Consider the following 22,915-nt stretch of genomic DNA (forward strand, 5'->3'; position numbering starts at 1 on the left):
CTGACACAAGTAAACACTGACACAAGTTGTGCTCACCTCTGACAAACACACGCGCGTTATCTTCTTCCGCAGCGTCTTAACACGTTTCAAGGCTTTCTTGTTCATCAGAACAGGAATGCTCATCATAGGGGTTTTGATGTTAGAGCTCGCAACCATGAGTATTTCTCTTAATCTATGGAGGATGATTTCACATCGAAAGATTTTTTGTAGGTGAATCACAATAACACAAAAACAATAATACTTTAAGTCTGCATGCAACTGTATCAAAGTAGTTTACATTAACCTTTTTAAATGAAGGAGAGCGCTAAGCAGCATATTAGTTTTTGATCTGGTATATGTACAGAGGATCATGACATTTTACTGGCATTAGTATTGACTACTAAATGAAATCTGACCTTGGTATACCCAGGGTGACATTCATCTCTCCTCTGCCGGCGAAGTGGAAGGTGTTGAGGGTCATTTGTGTGGATGGTTCGCCAATGCTCTGAGCTGCCAGCAGACCCACGGCCTCTCCGGGGTCACACAGAGCGCGCTGCCACTTCAGCTGCAGGAGATGCCTCAATCTGTCAGCACACACACACACACACACACACACACAGAGGGAACAAAACATACTGCAGTGGTTCTCAACCAGGTGAAAAATTCCTAATGATTAAAAATGATTAAAAACAAGACAAAATGAGCATTAAAATAAGCTAAAACACATAAAAAATATGTGACCCTGGACCACAAAACCAGTCTTAAGTCGCTGGGGTATATTAATAGCCATAGCAATAGCCAAAAAAACATTGTATTGGCCAAAATTATTGATTTTTCTTTTATGCCAAAAATCATTAGGATATTAAGTAAAGATCATGTTCCGTAAAGATATTTTGTAAATTTCCTACCGTAAATATATAAAAAAATTATTTTTGATTAGTAATATGCATTGCTAAGAACTTCATTTGGACAACTTTAAAGGTGATTTTCTCAATATTTAGATTTTTTTGCACACTCAGATTCCAGATTTTCAAATAGTTGTATCTCGGCCAGATATTGTCCTATGCTATCGGCTTTCATATGATGTAGAAATTGACCCTTATGAATGGTTTTGTGGTCCAGGGTCATATGCAGGAACTTCTTATTTTAATTCACCCCCTTAACACCGCCCCCGCCCCCCCCCCCTGTTACGAATCCTCCGGATCGCGGCTGAGGTTCATAGGGCTGAAAGCAGGGCAGGGACTTCCCAGAAGGCATCAGTGGCGGTCGGCGGCCCCCCAGCTCAATCTGACCCAATAAAAAGGAGATCTGCACATATACAGAAAGATTACAGCTGAATAACATGCCATGCTAACATCTGGCTTAACCTGACCTAAACATTGTCATAATTTATCAACAGTAGATCATTACCAATCACTTGGCATAAATGTACAGCAGTGATGGGAGAAAAAAAAAAAGGAAGCTTTTCAAAACACCACACAATGGTGACGTCTGCTGGTCAAATGTATAAAACTGATCCAAGATCAGGTAAAATTGCGTAAAATGTTTTATTAATATGGCGATATCAAAACTGTCTTGATATTATCGTGGTCACATGACCATATGAAACGATAGGTCTTCCATGCAAAATACACATTTTTAAAATAAATTTGCTTTGTTTATGCTTCGTCACATTACATTTAACAACTAAAACCGAAAGCACAATATGGCTTAATCCCTTCATCTGTTTTCGCTGCGTGTTTAGAAGAACTAAGGTTTCCACAAGCTGGATATCTGATGTACCCTAATAAAAAAAATTATTTCTATACCTGTAAATGTTATGTAAATTAATCAAGTCATAAAACACCATGGACATTTTTTAAAGAATATTTTTGTAGTTACAGCAAGCTCTGAAAAAAAATTCAGGTAGAAATTGATTCAAAAATATATATTTTTAAAATTATTATTCAGTAAATCATGTAAATTTATGTGTTCAAAAGAGTGGGATCCCTGAAGAACAATCAGCTCTTAAAATTTCTGGAATTCTGAAACCTATTTTAATTTAAATTATTTTAGTTGCTTAAAAACACTTCCAACTTCTGTAAAATGGGGAAAAAAAATTCTGTTATTTTAGCATATGTACCATAGGAAACCTATTAGTCTGCATTAAATTTTATTGTGGACAACGGAGAACTATTTTTCCAAATGTACAATCTAGAAGTCTAGAAATGGCCCTTTAATCCAGATATGCTAATGTTTAATGTTGAATAGTCAACATAGAGGTCTTACCTATCTGTGTCAGTGATTTCAGAGGTCTGAAATTCCTGCTTGACACTGAACTGATCCAGGTAGGACTCAACAATGGAGTCAAACGTCTCAGAAACTGAACCGAAGCAGATGTCCGGCCGGTAAAGAGTCAGACACGGGTCTGGACAATGAGACGTCTTCTTTAAATACCTCATACGCCCAGACTCAGCCAGAGCTCTCCAATTCTCCAAGAGCTAAACACACAAAATATCATTGTCATGTAGGTAATGTAGGCACAAGTGCAAGGCACACTCTGTGTTAACTTGACAAGATTTGGGGAATTGAATCATCTTTCTAACAAAGTACTTCACAGGATGCCATTGTAAGACATCAGTACCTGTAGAGTGGCTGGCTCTCTCCCATTGGCCAGTGTCTGGTTTTCTACTTGAGACTTCAACTTGCTCAGTTTCTTCTGCGAGTAGAGCAGGAAGGCACCGTCTCTGGGTGAAACACGCTCACGTTTGGCTTTCCATTTCTTGATGGCCTTAAAGTGACTAAATGTTGCCCCTGTGTCCATTTTAGCCAGAACTTCATCCAAACACTTTGACTTTCTGATAACCTAGAAAATAGTGCATTATATAAAATATTCAGTGTCTTCTTCCATCAGTGAACAGACATGTCTATGTAATCTTATTTTAATCTTGATCTTCTCTCAATTAATTATTAATAACCGTCTGCAATATTAGTCTGTTGGTTATTTTAATGATTTTTTGCTTTCATTTCAGATTTTCATTATCTTGCATTCATAACAATCCATTCACAATAAGCCCCGTGTATGAGTTGCCATTCTCTTAATTCGTGTTGCCGTGAAAGTGCAATAATTCTGCTGAAACGCAAAGAGAAATTTCCCAACAAAAATCACAACAACCGTGATCGGTACTCACAATTATCATTTTCGAGCTAAATATTTGTCGTCACCAATTTACCCATTATCTTGCAGCCCTAATGCACGGTTACCTCGTAGTTGTCTTTGATGAAAGGGAACTGCTGCGGCTGTAGGAACTGGGTCTTGGGGATGTCCAGCCCATCCTCTCCGTAAAGAAACTGGACCACACTTCCATCACTGTCTCGCACAGTCAGATCATACTGGACCACCAGACCTTCTAGATGCTTGATCACACACCTGAAACACCCAATGACAGTATATGTCACTATACAATGAACCAGAATACAAGAATCGCACAGGGATTTTAGACTGAATGCTGTTTTCAGTTAGATCCAGATCTACCGCTGCAAATAACCAGATCGACTGGTTTTGACAGCAGTGTCCACAAGACCTTCACGACCAGCCATACAATGGAAAAAGAACTCCTGAAATATAACGAGAGCCTCCAGTTAAATATAATCCAATTTTCGATATTAAATGAGTATTACTCCTAAAATAAGATTGAGACTTTCTGGAAAAAAACTGTTCAGTCTGAACGTACAGGAGGTTTGATTCCCGTCAAGAATCTGCCAGTTACGAATCCTCCGGATCGCGGCTGAGGTTCATAGGGCTGAAAGCAGGGCAGGGACTTCCCAGAAGGCATCAGTGGCGGTCGGCGGCCCTCCAGCTCAATCTGACCCAATAAACAGGAGATCTGCACATATACAGAAAGATTACAGCTGAATAACATGCCATGCTAACATCTGGCTTAACCTGACCTAAACATTGTCATAATTTATCAACAGTAGATCATTACCAATCACTTGGCATAAATGTACAGCAGTGATGGGAGAAAAAAAAAGAAAGAAGCTTTTCAAAACACCACACAATGGTGACGTCTGCTGGTCAAATGTATAAAACTGATCCAAGATCAGGTAAAATTGCGTAAAATGTTTTATTAATATAGCGATATCAAAACTGTCTTGATATTATCGTGGTCACATGACCATATGAAACGATAGGTCTTCCATGCAAAATACACATTTTTAAAATAAATTTGCTTTGTTTATGCTTCGTCATTACATTTAACAACTAAAACCGAAAGCACAATATGGCTTAATCCCTTCATCTGTTTTCGCTGCGTGTTTCACTTTCGCTGCGTGCACACTTCGTTCATGCGATCAGCTCAGAACGGCTCCGTTCACACTGAATGAATGCAGTCAACTCGTTTATTGTGCGTTTGGGAACACAACAGCCGCCAGTTAGGCTTTGTTTTCGCAGCAGATGATTACAGCATTTGACTAGATTTGTAGTGAGATGCGTTTTTGTAAGCATGTGGAAATTAGGAAAGAAGTATTGTAATTTCCCTACTGTAGTGTAAAGCTTAAAAAATATACCTATGAAATTTTAATTTTCATTTATTTTACAGTACAATCGTTTTACAATATATGGATGGCTATTACTGTTGTTATTTTTATTATTATATTCTAATTTGTTTGGTTTCCTAAAACACCAGTGTGGATGTAATTTAGATTGAGACAATATATCACAAATAAAAAAAGAGGGTTTAAAAATTAGGTACAAGTCAATTCACTGACTTAGGTTTTCTTAGTTAAGGACATGGGTTAGAGCTCTTAATTTTGAACTCTCAAAGTGCATTGGATAGAATAATTTTACTTTAAAATGTACAAAATGTTCATTTTTTCCCAATTCTTCATTGCCTTTTTATTTTTTCTTCTTTTTTCCCGCAATTTAACTTTGTGCAGTGCTCAAATTTTATTCAATCATCAACTTTTGAAGTTTGACATTATCACATTCCTGATTTTCTGTCCCCAAATTTAAGACCACTTAAAATAAGAGTTAAAACTTTTGTTATACAATTTAAGACTTATGATCCTAAATTCGATTAAGACTTTTTAAAGACGTGCAGGAACCCTGTCAAAGTAGTAGTTACAGTAATAAAAAAGCTGCTATACTGAGCTGCTGAATTCAGATAATGGAGGAAACATTACCTGCATAGTATTAACAGTCGAACCCTTGGCTCCTGACTGCACCATCAGCTGTAGGTTGTTTTCTGGGAAGGAGCGGTGGAGACCCAGCGGCATGCACACCTGATAACAACAGATCACATGCGATGAAACCCATTGAGACAAAGAGTGAGAAACAATATAAAAGACATGAAGACACAAGCTCTGCATTTTCAAGATGTCCCGTTTAGACGTGCACCTTGTTGATGTTGTTGTTCACTTGATTGACCTCCTCTTTAAACTTCAGGTCCACCATGTTGAAATCTCTCTGGTCTGTGTTCAGATGAGCGTCTTGCCAGCGTTCTCTGGCTTCAGTGACTCCAGCAGCCGCAGGCAGGTTAAACGCAGCCTGGAGAGCCTGTTCACAAGCGAGAAAGTTAAAGAATATGACCTCTGCTTGAAGACAAGACAAGCACAATATTGAACGAACACACAAGGAAATGAAGGGGTGAGACAAAAAACATCCAGAAGGCAAAAGATCCACAGCCACCCACACACTTACACAGATAGAGAGAGTGGGAGTATGTGACTGGAAGATTACTGCAAATATTATGCGTCAAAATTAATAATAAATAGTCCATCAAACTCTCTTTGGATAATTTCTAAATAAATAACCAAATGGAATAAGCATGGAATGTAGAATTGTTGCGCAGCAGGATGCACAGGTCACTTCAGTTCATGCTTCAACTCAAAGAAGAGTAGATTTTTACTGTAGTAATGTCTCAAAGATTAGCATACTTGATAAGAAATAGAGAAATTGACATAAATGAGTTTACAGACCTTATATTACAAAGGAAGTGAATAATTTAATTGCTCCTACAGCAGTTAAAATATATATTTTTAATCAATGTATAAAAAAAAGAAAAGAAAACAGTAGCACTTTTACTGTTCCCAGTCAAAAACGAACATAAATACCCAATATGTGACCTTTTTTTTCCCTTCAAAACTTTGTAGGGTTAAAAAAAAAAAAAAGTCTTTTTTAATATTACTTTCACTAAACCAAGTAATTTCTCTTAATGAGACATCTCTTAATTCATTTTCTAGTGTGTGTAAATAATCATGTTATAATTAATAAACGTTACCGATAATTCATCCATTTAAGCTTGACCAGATCATATTTCTGAAAGTCTGGTATATACCGCTTTAAATAAGCACTTCCGTAAATGACAGCACAAGTATGCCTTTTTTTCAGAAAGCTACACGGTTCAAATGGTACTATGAAACAGGAATGAGCTGGTCAATCTTTACCTTGGAGCCACACGTGACTGACTTTCGGATAATTTTCCTTCTCTGTTTGTTGGCTCCATCTTTTACTAGAATGTCTTCCACACCTGTCAGAAAAATAAAAACATACAAAAAAAAATGCCATTCTACCTTGTCTGTTTACCAAGATAAGCTGGTACTGATGCGTGATCTTACCCAAGGTGAAACCGCGGTAAAGCTGCAGGTAGGCAGTGAAGAGTCGTGCCAGACAGCTGAGCAGTTTGCCGCTGGTCTCTCCTCCGTAGAGCTCGTAGCAGCAGTGGACCAAACCGTACGCTGAGCTGCCATAGTGAGCTTTATCTAGAACTCCCAGCAAGAGCTCTCCCTGACGAATGACCACCTGAAAAACACAGCACATTACATTACTAAACCTTTCAAAAACATATCCCATTTTACAGCCTCATCATTCCTCATCTATGCATCCTTACATAAGTTGATGGAATTATGTGTCATGCTAACTGTCATAAAAACACTCACAAAGCAATTTTTATAATGATCCTAAATAGGCTTTCTTACACCAAACAGATCTTATTACATGTGTCCCTGCGTGAGCTCCTTAACTTCGTGTAATGGCTACATGTGCTACTACTGTGACAGAGCTGACTTTTTTTCTTTCAAACTTTGTGAAGCAGAGTGTGTTCTCGTGTTAATTTTACGAGCCGTCCTGTGTTAAATGTCCTTTTTTGTTTTGATCATATTTAGGCTACGTCCACAAGAAAGCCAGAGCTTTCCCTATCCGATCTTTTTTTCCCCTCGTCTCAAGAAATATCTGCGTCCACACAAAACCGATACAAAACGATGTAGTTTACATGCCAGACCAGTATGTGGCACTGTAATTCTGCCACAGAGATACACTAAAAACGGAGAAGACGACTTGCACTATGTGCATAAACCTTGCGCGTGGTATACAAACAAACATGGCACAATATATTTATTAATCTGTGTTAATGTTAGTTAATAAAAAGACAATCGATCAGTGTTTGTTCATGTTTTTGTTGCTGTTACGTGACGTAGCGGTGTGGGACTAGGGGCGAGACGTGGGCTGATGACGTCATCGTTTCAGAAAATATACGGATTGGCTGTCCACATGATCTGAGTTTTCAGATTTATCCACTCTGGGACCTGGTTTCAAATAATATTGGTTTCACTCTCCCAAAACGCTGGATTCGTGGGGACGAAATGCCTATACGATACAAAATGTATGCGTATACAGCTGGATAGGGAAAGCTCTGGCTTCATGTGGACGTAGCCTAAAAGTCTGGGAATTTTAGTCTAGATTTAGTCAATGAAAACTTGGGGTTAAACGTACATTCACAGTTATTTACTCAAAACTATAATCATGATTAATGATGATGATTGCTGTCGTTTGAGAAATTTCATCAGCATCATTGCACTTTCACCAATAATGACAAATAAAAAGAATGTCAGCTCATACACATGGTTTATTTACCTCATTTAGTTTACTGATTTAGGCTAATTATAAAATAAGATATTCTGCACATAAAGAAAACTGGTAAAACTCAAAAGCTTCTCTCAGCTAAATTCCTAATATTAATTCCAAATTATATTCGTGTTTTTCAATTACAACAAAAAAGACTTTGTATTGTGGCACAAACCTTGCATAAGTGCATTTATTCAGCAACCACATTTGGCTGTCCACACGATCTGAGTTTTCAGATTTATCCACTCTGGGACCTGGTTTCAAATAATATCGGTTTCACTCTCCCAAAACGCTGGATTCGTGGGGACGAAATGCCTATACGATACAAAATGTATGCGTATACAGCTGGATAGGGAAAGCTCTGGCTTCATGTGGACGTAGCCTAAAAGTCTGGGAATTTTAGTCTAGATTTAGTCAATGAAAACTTGGGGTTAAACGTACATTCACAGTTATTTACTCAAAACTATAATCATGATTAATGATGATGATTGCTGTCGTTTGAGAAATTTCATCAGCATCATTGCACTTTCACCAATAATGACAAATAAAAAGAATGTCAGCTCATACACATGGTTTATTTACCTCATTTAGTTTACTGATTTAGGCTAATTATAAAATAAGATATTCTGCACATAAAGAAAACTGGTAAAACTCAAAAGCTTCTCTCAGCTAAATTCCTAATATTAATTCCAAATTATATTCGTGTTTTTCAATTACAACAAAAAAGACTTTGTATTGTGGCACAAACCTTGCATAAGTGCATTTATTCAGCAACCACAATTACAAACAATATAGTCAAGATCCACGTTTGGATTAATTACAGTTTGCCAGTCAGGTTTGATGGCAGATTAAGGCTACATTTACACGACAACGATGTAGTCAAAAACGGAAACGTTTTTCCTTTGCGTTTTTAAAAAGTTTCACGTATACACGACAATGTTTTCAAAAAGATTCGCATTTAAGGGTGATTTATACTTATGCGTAGGCTACGCGTCAGTTTTCATTTATACTTCTGCGGCGTTGTCCGCGTCGACGTGCAGTACACATGCAAACCGCTAGTCTGCAGTGTCCACGGGCATGTTGCTGGTGTAACCCGCAGTACCACGGCAAAAGCCGAAGAAGCGGCTCGTCGGAGAAGCATTATAGCCGTGACGGCGGCAAATAAATATCAAACCATTCAATCATTATTTAAAACTTCAAAAAGGAGACAACAACGGAACAGGAGATGATGGTATTCTTTCAATCTCCACAAGGACTTGTACCACGGCAGATCAACATTGTTTGCTGCGGACAACTACTGATGTATAATGCCATGTAGTATAATAAATGATAAGACACTTGTTCTTTGCTTTGTTTTATTTTATATAAGAAGGTGTAACATTAAAATATATTTAAGTGCACATAAACACACACAAAACTCAAGTACATACGGAGGGAGGGGTTCTAGCAGACCAATCACAGCGCTTGCGGTCTGCGTAGAATTGACGCGCAGTTAGATTTTTGGAGAGGTGCACGTCAGGCTACGGCGTATGGGTGTGCGTCTATGCGTAAGCTACGGTGTATGTCCGACGCAGAAGTATAAATCAGCCTTTACACATATCTGCGAAAACGGCCAAAAACGCTGTATTGCGTATGCCAGGCCAGTAGTTGGCGCTGTCACCTTGTTAGTAAACAGTACCTGTAGGGAAGTGCCGATTTTATGATATATATGATGCGTCTCCACTGTTGGTTGTAATATTAGGTAGGTCTCTATAATATAACACACTTTGCTGAAGAAGCGTTGGCAAACAGTACCATGTACTCCGCCATTGTTGTGTATGTTTGTTCGCGCTTGCCTTTAAAATGACACATACTGCGCATGTCTACATACCTAAAATATACTACGCACACACATGACGTCACCGTTTTCAAAGATTCTCGTTTTGGGTGTTTACACGGAAACGATAACGGTGGCGTTTTCAAAAACTTGCACTTTGAAACCTATTTTTAAAAATGTGCGTTTTCAGTCCCCAAAACGCCATTGTCGTGTAAACGAACAAGCAAAACGCATAACATGTTTCCCGCTTTTGGCTGAAAACGTTGTCGCGTAAACGGCCCGACACAGCAAACAGTGCAAACATCCGTATGAAGAACCACAGACTAGCTGTATTACAATTTCAGTTGAGCAGCACATCTCAAAGGAGATCACAACCCTCCCAAGTAAATGCCTGGGCTGTAAAGCTCTGACGGGAATTTAAACTCTTGACATCTGGAAACCCAAGTATGAAAACTCATGGAGGTCTATATTTTTCTCCTCTTTTTTGTTTATATTTTATAAACTACTTTTTGGTCTCCTCTTATTGCATGTATATAGTCATAGTTAATGTTTATTGGTTGTCTTGCCTTTGTCTAATCTTAGTCCTGGAAAAAGTTACAAATACTTTTCCCCCCCAGTTTATTTTAAAGAAACGAACAGTAGTGTGCTGCAACAGCACTGTTATAGAAAGTATTCCTTAATTACCTGAGATTCACACATAGTTTCGGGCCTGTATCCTGGAACAGCTCTGGGGGGTTCCTTCACCCAGGCTTTACTGGGAATCTTTGCTTTTCCCATCAAGTTTAAAGGGATGCCGTTTTCTGGGATGACATTCAGCAAAAGGGTTGACACCACCTTGAAATGACAGCAAAAACTTGGTATTTATGCAAATCCAAATATCAGCTTTGGTTTTGGTTTTTGGAAGGTATCTGTAAGAATGTATTTGGGATTAGGGTTGCAAAGGGGTGGAACATTTCCGGAAACTTTCCAAAAATTCCAGGAATATTCCAAAAGAAATCCTGGAAAGTTTCCAAAATTTCTGGAATGTTTCCGAAATGTACTGGAAATTTTCCACCTTTCTGCAACCCTAATTGGGATACATTGCAGGTTGAAGCATCTCTGACGCCTAATATGTATGACAATACAAATCGCACACGCATGAGAATTACCTGCTTTCCTGTCCAGAGAGGCACGGGTTTAAAGAGCGCGGGAGGCAGGAGCTTCACTCTGCCGATCTTGTCCGTCAGGCCTCTGTAGACTAGCGCAGTGTACTGATCCCGTGTGAAAAAACAGCCACGGATGGTCATATTGGCGCCAGACACCATGTGGTCCTGAATCAGGCCGGCCAATGGCTTCCCATCCTACAAAAGGTGCAGAGACCAGTCATGTGTTTTCCAAAAATGGCAGACAATTCAGGTTTGAAGCCGTTTAAATTTTCTAGATGAAGACTCACTTTAGGCACCAAGTACTGCTGGTCTGTGCTCACTAGCGTGTAGGCCTCAGCTCTGCCCAGCTCACTCTGAGGGAAGTGAGCGTTCATCTCGTCACCATCAAAGTCAGCATTGTAGGCCTTACAGTTGGCGTAATGTAGTCTGAGCACTTTCTCTCCGGGCAGGATGCGAGCACAGTGGGCCTGAATTGAGGGTCTGTGGAGAGTGGGCTGACGGTTTAGCAGCAGCACATCCCCATTCTTGATGTGCCGATTTACCTAAGAAAGAGAATCAAATGTCAAAGGATTGGATCAACAAATAAATTTCATCAGAATCATTGCACTTTCACCAATAATGACAAAATGTTAATGTTGACTTTGCATGGACAGTAAACTTAAATAATATTTTTTTCACTGTATTAACAGAAGAATGTGAAGCAATTAGGAGTGTGCAATATGTTGGCTATGCAAATTAATAGTTGTTTTAACAATGTGGAAGCTGATATTATTGAGCATGTCACTCATTTTGCATACAAACACAAAGCCGAACTGACAGTGCAGGAGTTCACTGCATGGTGTAGCCTACTATAATGCAGTTAGTATGACTCCAAAAATTCAAGATATGAGTTTTTGTCTTATATTTCTATATAATGAAACCCTTCCGCTATAGATAATCAATATCACACAATCAAGTGTGCTTTTTTCCCCGCATATCAGCATGCTTGCAAATATAATGTCAGTTTCACACAAGTTAGTATTGTGAGTTTAGACACAATATTGTCCATATTGTGATTTTCACTAACAAAAATACTTTCAAAGAAAGCCACAGCAGGACTGTAGTGCATCGCCAAGCAACACACGTCATCTCATTCCTGAATCAATCATCATTTTTAAACAAATCAATCATTCAGCAATCTATTGCGTTGTTCCTGAATTAATCAGTTTGAACAATTGGTGAATAATTGAATCAATGACTCACTGCCACCTACTGACAGGATGGTTTTAGTTTCATATTCAAGGTATCATTTAATTAAATATCACTCCATAATTCAATATTCAAAATATTATTTTTTATTATAATTATAACTTCACTCTCTTAGCATGATTTATGCAATTGTAATTGCAGTGTAAAAAAAATTTAAATGCTGCTTTATTGGCACCACTTGCAGTGAAATAATTTATTTTATTGATTCTGTTTTCATTTTATTGGTAACAGACTATAGTGTCTGTTTATTCTAATTGAATGTCACAAACACTGACGCATACATCTAATATGGTCATGTTTCACAGTGAGCATTTACCAGCGTGACTCATGCACCAGATATAACATTACTCAAAATCTATCCAAATAGCAGTGCGTCTTTGTCAAGATAATTGGCTCACAATCTTCATGGGTATCCTGTGCTGGCCGGTGCTGGGGGTCAGGAGCTGTTTGGCCACGGCTTCTCTCTGGGTCAGGTTGCTGCTGCTGAGGATGGTTCGGGACCCGTCTTCATTAATGACCATGGAGGCTCCAGGGTGGACGCTGGGTCCATTCAGCACTGCCTGCCTGAGTTCCTTCACGTTCCAGGGTGTCACTGGCTGTGGGTACGTCAACTTGGTAGCAAAAACCTAGACGAACCATATCAAATGACTTTCAAAACCCCAAATCACTATTAAATGCTTTTGTACAATAGCTGCTAAACTGGATATTTCACTGCTAACAATGACACTTGCAACAGCTCCTGGACTTTAGCATGAAATAGATGGTGAATGTCATGTCCATGTATTTCTTTACTTGACAAGTAGTTGTTCAATAAGCAAAATAACGAAAAAATCAGTAAGCAGAATAAAAAAAAAAAAACTGTCAGCCCAATCATCCAATGTGGGTTTATTTTGCGATAAAGACCAGCTGACTGTACATTATCCCTTACGTATCATACAAAAACACTATTAAAAGGTAAAATCCAATGTCTTACCATTGGTATTCCAATCTCATTGGTTCCGATGTACATATCAGGACAAATGACCGAGCGTGCAGCGTAATCCACACGCTTTCCCATCATGTGCTTCCTGAACAAACCCTCTTTCTTCTCCAAGAGCTGAGAAACACATTCAAAAGAGACAACCACTTTACAAAAAAAAAAAAAAGTTCTTTGCCACCTTTTTTAGTGCATGATGGGTTCTGGTCTCGAGATCTGTCACACACTGACCTGACGGACGCCTGGGAACTTCTCAGTCATCAGTTTGTCCATGTCGCTGTCAAACACAATGTTGGCGTGACTCTGCAGGCGGATCCACATGTTATAGAGCTTGTCTGTGAGAGTCAGCCCTTGGATGCCCGTTAAGAAGCTCTGATCTATTTGACTGATCTCTGCGGATTCGCTGGACTGAAGAAATGACAGATCATGAATACACATGGCACTTCTCATAAAAGAGGTGCAAATAGTTGGATTGTTTTCCATGGCAAATACTGATTTAACTCATGTACACATGCAACTGCTGAAATGAAATCAACAAAACACAATACTTCCTCAATTTACTGAAAATGATTTATGATCATTTAAAATGATCAGCAATACACTTCCTCAAATTCACATGATTTTATGGATTTCCCGTTAGACATAGAAACATTCAATAACATGTATACTTTATGGAGTAACATCTTTTGCACCCTGTCTACAACATGTTGAAACAAATAATCAAATTGTCTTTTATAAATTGGTTTGTGTTGACTGTATTTGTCATTCAACCCTGGTACCAAAGTTATTGACCGAAAAATGATTTCTTACTATCATTTATGGAATTTTTTTTAACAAACCATCATTTAGTCCCAAATTACCAAGTCCCAACTCAGTAACAGCTCAATTTGGGGTAAATTTGCAATCCTGTTGTTACCCATTCTTTTTTTTCTGTTTATATTTTAATTAGTTCTATATTTAGTTAAAATCTATGTGCCAAATGAATAGGGTCCAACCATTCTATTAAAAAAACATTTAAAACAGCTCATATAATATTTAGTTTGACTTCCTCACGAACAACATTTGAAGTTAGTTTTCTAGCCTTACACTTAATGAAACTACCACAAACATAAAGAAAGATTCATGCAACACGCTAAATACCTCTGATTTACAGTGAGTGACAACAAAAAAGTTAGCATATTAGTGTATTTAGTTTATTAATGTTAACATAAATTCTTCCCACCTGCTCCATCTCTTCAGTAGCGTTGGTCTTCTCAGCAGCGATCAGTGCGAGCAGTTTCTGAATCATGAAATTATCCTTTAACACGGCCTGCAGGTTCACAGTCTGTCCGTTGGTGAACATCTGGTCTCCCAAACGGTTAACAGGCCTGTACCTATAAAACACCGCACGCGCACACACACACACACATCATAATTCAGTCAAAAATCTCTCTGTAAAAACAAGAAACTACATAATCATCTCAGTGATGTCCAACAGGTTGTCGTGTACAGGACATTGCACATACAGTGATAAACTTACCTGCACGGAGGAACCACAAGCAACTCCAAAAAGAAAACTTCAGGACTGAAGCCTTTCTCCGAATTATTCATGTCAAACCCTGAGAACAGATGCTTCAGGAAGAAACCTAGAGAAGACACATTCAAAAAACCTTTTTGTTTGCATTACGAAACCTAGAAAGAAAATGGGAATTAAACTCAACCCATCTTACCTTCTTTCTCCCAGAGTTTGATGACGTGTTCTCGTGCCAAACTTGGAGTCAAGAATCCACGTTTGGTAATCAGTGAATCATCTGGAAGCAAACACAAATACTGTAGATACTCACAAACCGTAGTTTGCATTTAAACTGCTAAAATACAGGATTACATTTAATACGGAATCTTACTTTCATAGACCACATACATTTGAAATATTTTTTAATTATTAGAAGTTTCAAAAAATATTGTCACTGACTGCATTTGTTTAGAAAATGTTATTTTCAAAATAATGGCAAAATATGCTATCCTTGCCCATAAAGAATTCAACAATATAACATTATTTGACATTATTTTCTGCGGTGTATTCAGTTTATCACATGCACTGATGTTCTTGAAGTGATAACATGCCCTTAAATGATGAGACGAAATCTAAAACACTTTATATCCTGCATCGATGGACACATTGATACAGTAATGGTGGTTTGATGTTTCATGATCACCAAACAGCAAAGTACAGTCTTATTTAAATGGTCATGCTCTCCCGTTATCTATTGCTTGTTTGAGTGATGTGCTCATTCATTTGGTGAAGTTCAAAAGAACTAAAGTGGTAAAGACAAACAGTTCTGCATAATGAAAATATCTGCATTGATTTCATTCACTCATGTCAAACAATCACTAAACTTTTGGCTACACTGTCTGCCAGTTTTAAATGCTATTAAAATCACTTTGCTTGGATTTTTTTATTTTATATTTTAGAATTTTTTTCCCCACTTCCATACTAGAGCCCTGCATTTCAGCCCGGGTCCAACGGGCCCCGACTTTTTTACGCCCCCCCTCGGGCCGGGCTTCGGGGCCAATTTTCACGTCATAGTTCAGACGCGGGCCGGGCCTCGGACCTGTTTTAGCCTTCTCCTTATTTTTTATATTTTAGACATTCATCAATTAGTGATGAAAAAATTGCCGCACTGGTGGAAACAACACGAGATCGTGCTAGCGGCTTTACGGTGTTTATTTTCCTGCCAGCAGCATGTATGGTGTGTGCCGTCAGCGCAGCTGAAGAGTTCTGCGTTCAAATGCACGCAATAGGCTTAAGCTTGCCGCAAAGTATCGGCAAAAGTAATTACCATGAATGTGTCAGGGGGAAATAGTAAAGAGATATTTGAATTATTTACTAATAAATAGTGTTTTCTGAGTCGGTGTCGCAAGGATGAAGTTGCCGATTCCTGACTCGCCATCTCCTCATTAGACTCGCCTTTAGAGAGAAGTGCATCTTTACGGATTATGATTATAATGAACGAGCTTTTGTTTTTGATTTGTTAAGTAGTAATTTAAAGCTCTCTCTATATATATATTTATCATGTCTGTGAGGCATGTATTAGCTGAGTTTCGGTTCAATTTTGTGAAGCGCTCCTGTTCAAGACGAGACGGCAGAAAGCAAATCTTGTTTGTTTTCTTTATTTTATAAAAGCACAACGTTTTGTTGATATTGTGAGTGCACACAAATAAAAGTAGACCCTTTACAGTTACGAATGATGTATTACTCTTACCTTTATGAGCAAAAATGACGGTGTATCCACTGAAAAAAATGCAAGCGATCGTGCTGGTGCCTCCATGTCCCGCAAAGCACACTTTAGCTTCCACTCTCCGCACAAACTATTGGATACAGCGCACATTTATCTAGGTTTAACGTTTAAACATTGTTATATGTTTGAACCGTTTTATATCTATAGATTTTATTTTAGGCAAGTCGAATTGATGATTTGAGAAGGCTAAATTGATCAAACATAGGCTCACTGTCTGCCTCTGGCCGCTTGGTCGTTAATTAAAAAAACTAAAACTTATATTTAACAAATAAAAAATGCTCCAAATGTTTTTCTAAATTAACTTAATAAAAAAAACGAAACGAAATATAATCATAATAATTGCCATTACATACAAAACTGAACTATTTTAATAGCTGGAACAGTAGTATAAGCTGTTTTGGGAGAAGGAGAAAAAAAAGACGGGCTCGGGTTGGAAATTCTGTTAAGCTGTCGGACACGGGCTGGGCTAGGGTCTGATCATCTCGGGCCAGGGCCGGGCTAGGGCCTAAATTTGAGGCCCGTGCAGGGCTCTATTCCATACTGCATAGGGTTAGGGTTAGGCCTAATGTTTTGATGGCTGATTACAAAAACTTAAGAATGAAATGTAAACTCACCGTCCTTTTCTGTGCTTGCTGTGGATGATCCATGTGTGACGATGAGTTTGCTGTTGTGTTCTCTGCGCACAGTCACTCTACTGGCTCTGAAACACACACATACACATTCTCATGGCAGAACGTATGTATGATTCACTTAACAATAAGAGAAGGCGGAAGAAGTTGAGCTCACCTGCAATTCGGACATTTCCTCGGGCCCATGTATACTCTCCAGAAACTGTTAATGAGACTGGACTTTTTCTCACAGATATGTTTGATCTGAAATCAAAGCAAATTTATAAAATGCAACTAGAAAGTGCACAGAGGCAATAATAATACTAAAGTAAAAGATATGTAAAAGACCAAATAGAGAGATGGATGAGTTTCAGACTCACAGGAGCAGAGTGCTGCTGGTCTTCACTGGCTTTTAGGATGGGTGTAATGAACGCCTCCAGAGCTTCTTGGATTTCTATTCCAGACGGCTGAGCATTGGCCTCCACCAACTTAGAGACACAAAAACGCAATATACAGTATAAGCCCATCAGTCCAATGAATGATGCTGCAGCCTCTCTCTACAAGATAACTTGCATTGACCTAAATGACAAGCTCTTCAGTATTTTCTGACCTGATTGAGAACGGTCTCTAGCTCATACACCTCCTTCATCGCACCCACGTCCAGGAGCTTCAGCTGGCCCAGCAGCAAATGAACAGCCGTTCTCGGACACTTCAACATATGGCATGACAGGCATGAACCCCGGATGAGCAAATATAATTTCTGTAAAGACAATGACGTTAGTGGTTACACAATATATATATATATATATATATATATATATATATATATATATACATATACAGTGGTGCACACAATTATTAGAACACTAGCATTTTCACCAGCTAAAAAATGGTTTTAAGTCAGTTAATTCTAGGCCTGTTACGATAACAACTTATTGATGTTGATATTGCCCCAGAAATAATTGTGATAAGCGATGTGTGACCCTGGACCACAAAACCAGTCATAAGGGTCAATTTTCTGAAATTGAGATTTATACGTCATCTGAATAAATCAGCTTTCCGTTGATGTATGGTTTGTTAGGACAGGAAAATCTGTAATCTAAGGATGCAGAAAAATCTAAATATTGAGAAAATCACCTTTAAAGTTGTCCGACTGTCTGTTCCCCTTTCGGGCTCTGTCAGTGTCTTTACATTTATTTTGAAAGATGAAGCTTGCGATTATGGTAAGGGACGTTACATTTCCGACGAGTGCTTGTGGTGTAGTAAAAGTAAAAATGCACTGGGTCAGCTGGCCAATCAGAGCAGACTGTGCTTGTCGGAAGGAGGGACTTTGTAGAAAACGAAGCGTTTGAGAGAGGCGGGGCATAGAGGACCTACAATAATGTACAGTATTTGAAAAATAATGTGTTTTTTGAACATTAAAGCATGTCAACATTCTGTTACACCAAATAATGATCTTTAAAAAAAGCATCATATGACCCCTTTAAAGACCATTTTATGCCACTGAATATATAATCAATGTAACATGGCAAGAAGGCATACACACTTCCAAACGACAACAAACTTTTAATTTTTAAGAATATTTAGATCATGGAAATTATCAACATATTAGATACCTTAAAAAACCTGAATAAATAGTAAATAAACATTTCTAACAAAGAGTGCAAAGTAACAAGTTGAAAAAGAAAAATGCACAAACGATTTTTCCATCTACAGATGTTTCCCTGACCTTCTTTTCGCTGTAAATTAAGGGTGCGCACTATTGCTGAAAAACACAAGATTTCACTACTCAGCAGTCAGATGTCCGTATATGCACAAAGGCACAGATCCCTAAACAAGACCATATCTGCAGATGAAACTTTTTTTTGTAGAAGCATTTTTTAAATTTGAACTAGCACCTCGTGACTACACCACGCTATGTACGAGAAGCTGCAAAAGACACAGGCGTAAGTGGAATGTACAAAACACAGTGACATTCATTTTTAAGTAACTATAATGGGCGATATATTGTCACCAAAAATTATTGAGGTCATGTACATATACTGCGCGATAAGTCGATATATTGATTATTGCGACAGGCTTAGTTATTTCGATCTTTTGCTGTAGTGTGTCAGTAGGAAATATCAGTTTACTTTTCCAAACATTAATTTTGCCATTAATTGTAATAATCCAGTGAGATGGCAGCATCTCGCAGCAGCCAGGGCTCCACACAGAGATCTGATCATCATCCAGTCTGTCTGGAATGACATGAAGAAACAGACTAAATCCAGAAGAACTGTGGCAACGTCTCCAAGTTGCTTCAAGAGACCTCCCTGCAAAGCTCCCTGAAAAACTATGCGCAAGTGCTTTAAACACGAGGATTGTCACACCAAATGTTGATTTAATTTAGTTAGTTCATTGATAAAGAAAATGTACTTATAACATTATTTTTGACAGCATCCTCATTTTACAGCAGTGCCTAAAACTTTTAACAGTACTGCAGCTTTGCAGGTAGGTTTCTTGAAGCATCTTGGAGACGTTGCCACAGTTCTTCTGGATTGAGTCGGTCTCAGTTTGTTCCGTTTCTTCATGTCATTCCAGACAGACTGATGATGATCAGATCTCACCACCACTGTACATACATATACATTTATATATACACACACAGTGTTGTGAAAGTGTTGGCCCCCTTCCTGATTTCTTATTTTTTTGCATGTCACACTTTAATGTTTCAGATCACCAAACAAATTTAAATATTAGTAAAAGATAAGTGAACACAACATGCAGTTTTTAAATGAAGATTTTTATTATTAAGGGAAAACAAAAATCCAAAACTACATGGCCCTGTGTGAAAAAGTGTTTGCAGTGTTACTTTTACGCCAGACGTAATGGGACACACACCTTCCAAAAAGCTACTAGGTACCAAAACAAAAGAAAATAGAATGACAGACTATAAACACACAGCATAACTGCATGAAACCTGCAAAGGAGGACATGCAACAGCACATTGACACTTACATCAAAAAACATAGCATTCATATTCCTACTAGGTACCAAAACAAAAGAAAATAGAATGACAGACTATTAACCCCAGATAAACACACAGCATAACTGCATGAAACCTGCAAAGGAGGACATGCAACAGCACATTGACACTTACATCAAAAAACATAGGGTTGTAGACGGGAAGGGGCAGATCTACGTGACCAAAGTGGCCAGGGCAGCTGGTGTAGTCTTGCATGCAGGTGGAGCAGATCTCCTTGTTATCAGCTGGACCCAGCGCCAGGTCATACAGCCCGTTTGCAGCAGCATTGCCCACATTATCCAGCAGCTGGGAATTAGTGATACTTTTCACACTCAGCTTCCTGTGACACAGATAACACGGGGAAGCTGTCAGAAGGTCTATACATAAAGGAATTATTATATTAGGATTATTTAATACAGACATGTTGTGGCAAACTCTGTGACAACTTACCGCATTTAGTGCGACAGCATATGGGCCATGTTGCCACAAAGTTCAGCATGTGTTAAATAAACCGTATGCTTTTAATATGTATTAACCATTGGTGTCTTTACAGTAATACGCCAGTGAGCTCCGGCTAGTTCTTTAGCTGTGCTGGGTGTGAGTTGTGCAAGTGTATTATTATTATTATTCTTACCTTATTTCATCGGAGGAGAACAAACCAAACGACATGCCCTCTAATCGCCTCCATGGCGTTTCTTTTGAAAACAGCATTTTCTTAATAATAAATACATAAATTAGAAGAGAAAACTCTCTGTATTCCCCGCGTGCGTCCTGTGGAGCTGCGTAACACGTGGGAACGTGCTCTGAGCGAGCGGACGAAACCAAATAACACGCACAGGTACATTAGACTGGAATATGTTCAAAAGCGAGAGAAGTCAAGTTAGAGACATTGGCATTTAAAACAATCTCAGATAATAATTATCAGCTAGTATAATACCCTGAAAATGAATATTACACGGGGCCGTATGAGGAATAGTTTATTTATATTGTGTTTTGAGATGGTGCATCCCGACCGTGGAAAACGAATGGAAATCTAAATAAAAAAACTGAGTAAAAATAATAGTTTTTTTTTTTTTTTTTTTACTTCTTCAATTTTGTATTTGAATTCAATTAGTTATTAAGCTTTCTGCGTCATTATCTAGACATACATTATTGTCCAGACAATAATAAACAAGTAATGTGTAGACGGTTTGGTCACATGATACGTGTAACCTTTCTCAGCGCTAAACAGGATGGACCAATCACAGCTGGCTGTGGTGGTGCCGCGGAGATATCTGCTTTCAGCCGCTAAGCGCCTCTGTCATGGCGTCCTCCTGTTCTCTCAGGCATAATGTGTGTAAGAGCAGCAGAATATTGCGCATTCATCTGCAGAAGTCATGGCCTAATAGGTAAGATAAATGTACAAGGACCGGCTTATTTGGTCTGTTTTATCATAGAACATGTTCAGTCATTTTTTATGTTTGTAAAGAAACGACAGGTTGTCTCTAGGTCATTTGAAGGGGCTGTATGTGTCAGCTCAAGTTTAATCAGGCGCTCATTATGTGATTCTTTGATTACAGGAGTTTTGCTCTGAATTCTGCTGCAGATCAACAACCTGCCGTTTCTTCACCAGGTCTGATAATTATGTCTTTTTAATAGGAATTATCATATGCTTTCTTAAATTAAGATGCTTTCTAATTTTTTGTTTATTTTTCTTTATTATTATTATTATTTTTTTTTCAGAAGAAATAGTCATTCCAAGGAAGAAAACATGGTAAGTACTGGTCATATCTGAACAATTCACATGATCAATAAATATATAGTTCTAAAAGTATGAATTTAATATTTTTTTAATAATTTATGCATTAACAATTAATTTTTTACTGTCATCAGGAGCAAAGAGGCTGTCTTACAAGCTCTGGCATCCACTGTGAAAAGGGTATGTTCATCAGACAACACTTAACAACCATGTTAAAATACATTGTTATCAAATATGATGTAAGCATAGTTACTTGTTGTGTGCATGTGTTTGTTCTAGGATCCTACAGCCTCCGATTCCAGATTCCAGGATGATCCATATCTCACTCCAAAAACATCATCAGAGTTTGTGAGTTTTGGCTATCAAACCATTTAAGGTTTTCAATCCGCAGTGTTATGATGGCTGCGATTTTTAAAGGGGTCATATGATGCGATTTCAAGTTTTCCTTTATCTTTGGAGTGTGACAAGCTCTTGGTGCATAAAGAAGATCTGTAAAGTTGCAAAGACTAAAGTCTCAAATCCAAAGAGGTATTCTTTATAAAAGTTAAGACTTGTCCACGCCCTCCTAAAACGGCTCGTTCTAACACGCCCCCACATGTCTATGTCACTGTGTGGGAAGATTTGCATAACGCCGACCAAATGTTCACGCAAAGAAAGAAGGCGTAACTTTTATTCTCGCTGTAGTATTGTTGCCGCCGCCGCCATGTCGTGAAGGCGCTGTGTGCTTCGTTGCGAAAGCGAAACTACTTTGTTTGGTCTTCCAAAAGAGGACATAATGTTTCTATAAAGTGGGGCAGTTCCAACTTTGCAAGGACAGTCTGGCGCTTCTGACTCAAGTATGTTTTTTATATTTAAAGGATTTGTCACTGACGATTCAAACGCGCGTTTTGAGCAGTGTAGAGTAGCGCTTGTTTGTCATTTCTCCGATCACAAATGCAGACATGGTTTTATGTCTGCATTTGTGTAAAAAAATGCAGACATGTAAAAACACAGTATAAGTCATTATAATCAGTAATTATGTCCCCACTGGATGCAACAAATGCCTCGTTTGTAATGGGTTTCATTGGTTTTGTCTCGTTGCGCATGAAAACCATAGACAGTATGATGGAAACACAGTATGTGAGGGGCGTAACATTTCCGTCACACGCTTGAGGTATTCAGCCAATCACAAAGCACTGAATAGCTGCCCAATCACAGCACACCTCGCTTTTCAGACCGATGAGCTTTGTAAAAATAGACGC

General features: G+C 38.4%; 2 protein-coding genes across 2 annotated transcripts in view; one reads left to right on the forward strand and one right to left on the reverse strand.

The window, feature by feature from the left end:
- Positions 1-20,744, reverse strand: part of LOC107551003 (RNA polymerase I subunit A) — a 25,158-nt gene extending 4,414 nt beyond the window's left edge. The window contains exons 1-26 of the mRNA XM_016232479.1: positions 20,571-20,744; positions 20,072-20,276; positions 17,543-17,692; positions 17,313-17,420; positions 17,111-17,196; positions 16,939-17,024; positions 14,756-14,836; positions 14,566-14,671; positions 14,269-14,419; positions 13,278-13,454; positions 13,044-13,166; positions 12,469-12,696; positions 11,110-11,364; positions 10,826-11,017; positions 10,362-10,511; positions 6,577-6,760; positions 6,406-6,488; positions 5,357-5,515; positions 5,143-5,241; positions 3,693-3,845; positions 3,494-3,576; positions 3,223-3,388; positions 2,603-2,824; positions 2,248-2,459; positions 396-563; positions 37-172 (exon numbers count right to left, since the gene is read on the reverse strand). Coding sequence (XP_016087965.1) covers positions 37-172; positions 396-563; positions 2,248-2,459; positions 2,603-2,824; positions 3,223-3,388; positions 3,494-3,576; positions 3,693-3,845; positions 5,143-5,241; positions 5,357-5,515; positions 6,406-6,488; positions 6,577-6,760; positions 10,362-10,511; positions 10,826-11,017; positions 11,110-11,364; positions 12,469-12,696; positions 13,044-13,166; positions 13,278-13,454; positions 14,269-14,419; positions 14,566-14,671; positions 14,756-14,836; positions 16,939-17,024; positions 17,111-17,196; positions 17,313-17,420; positions 17,543-17,692; positions 20,072-20,276; positions 20,571-20,647 — 3,840 coding nt within the window. The 5' untranslated portion in view covers positions 20,648-20,744. The remainder of the gene's footprint in view (positions 1-36; positions 173-395; positions 564-2,247; positions 2,460-2,602; positions 2,825-3,222; positions 3,389-3,493; positions 3,577-3,692; positions 3,846-5,142; positions 5,242-5,356; positions 5,516-6,405; positions 6,489-6,576; positions 6,761-10,361; positions 10,512-10,825; positions 11,018-11,109; positions 11,365-12,468; positions 12,697-13,043; positions 13,167-13,277; positions 13,455-14,268; positions 14,420-14,565; positions 14,672-14,755; positions 14,837-16,938; positions 17,025-17,110; positions 17,197-17,312; positions 17,421-17,542; positions 17,693-20,071; positions 20,277-20,570) is intronic.
- Positions 20,745-21,202: 458 nt separating this feature from the next.
- The window catches only part of LOC107550988 (pentatricopeptide repeat domain-containing protein 3, mitochondrial-like), a 10,005-nt gene continuing 8,292 nt past the window's right edge, over positions 21,203-22,915 (forward strand). The window contains exons 1-5 of the mRNA XM_016232464.1: positions 21,203-21,324; positions 21,496-21,548; positions 21,659-21,689; positions 21,809-21,854; positions 21,954-22,022. Coding sequence (XP_016087950.1) covers positions 21,239-21,324; positions 21,496-21,548; positions 21,659-21,689; positions 21,809-21,854; positions 21,954-22,022 — 285 coding nt within the window. The 5' untranslated portion in view covers positions 21,203-21,238. The remainder of the gene's footprint in view (positions 21,325-21,495; positions 21,549-21,658; positions 21,690-21,808; positions 21,855-21,953; positions 22,023-22,915) is intronic.

The sequence above is a fragment of the Sinocyclocheilus grahami genome, unplaced genomic scaffold, assembly GCF_001515645.1.
Source record: "Sinocyclocheilus grahami isolate Dianchi unplaced genomic scaffold, SAMN03320097.WGS_v1.1 scaffold411.1, whole genome shotgun sequence".
Lineage (NCBI taxonomy): Eukaryota > Metazoa > Chordata > Actinopteri > Cypriniformes > Cyprinidae > Sinocyclocheilus > Sinocyclocheilus grahami.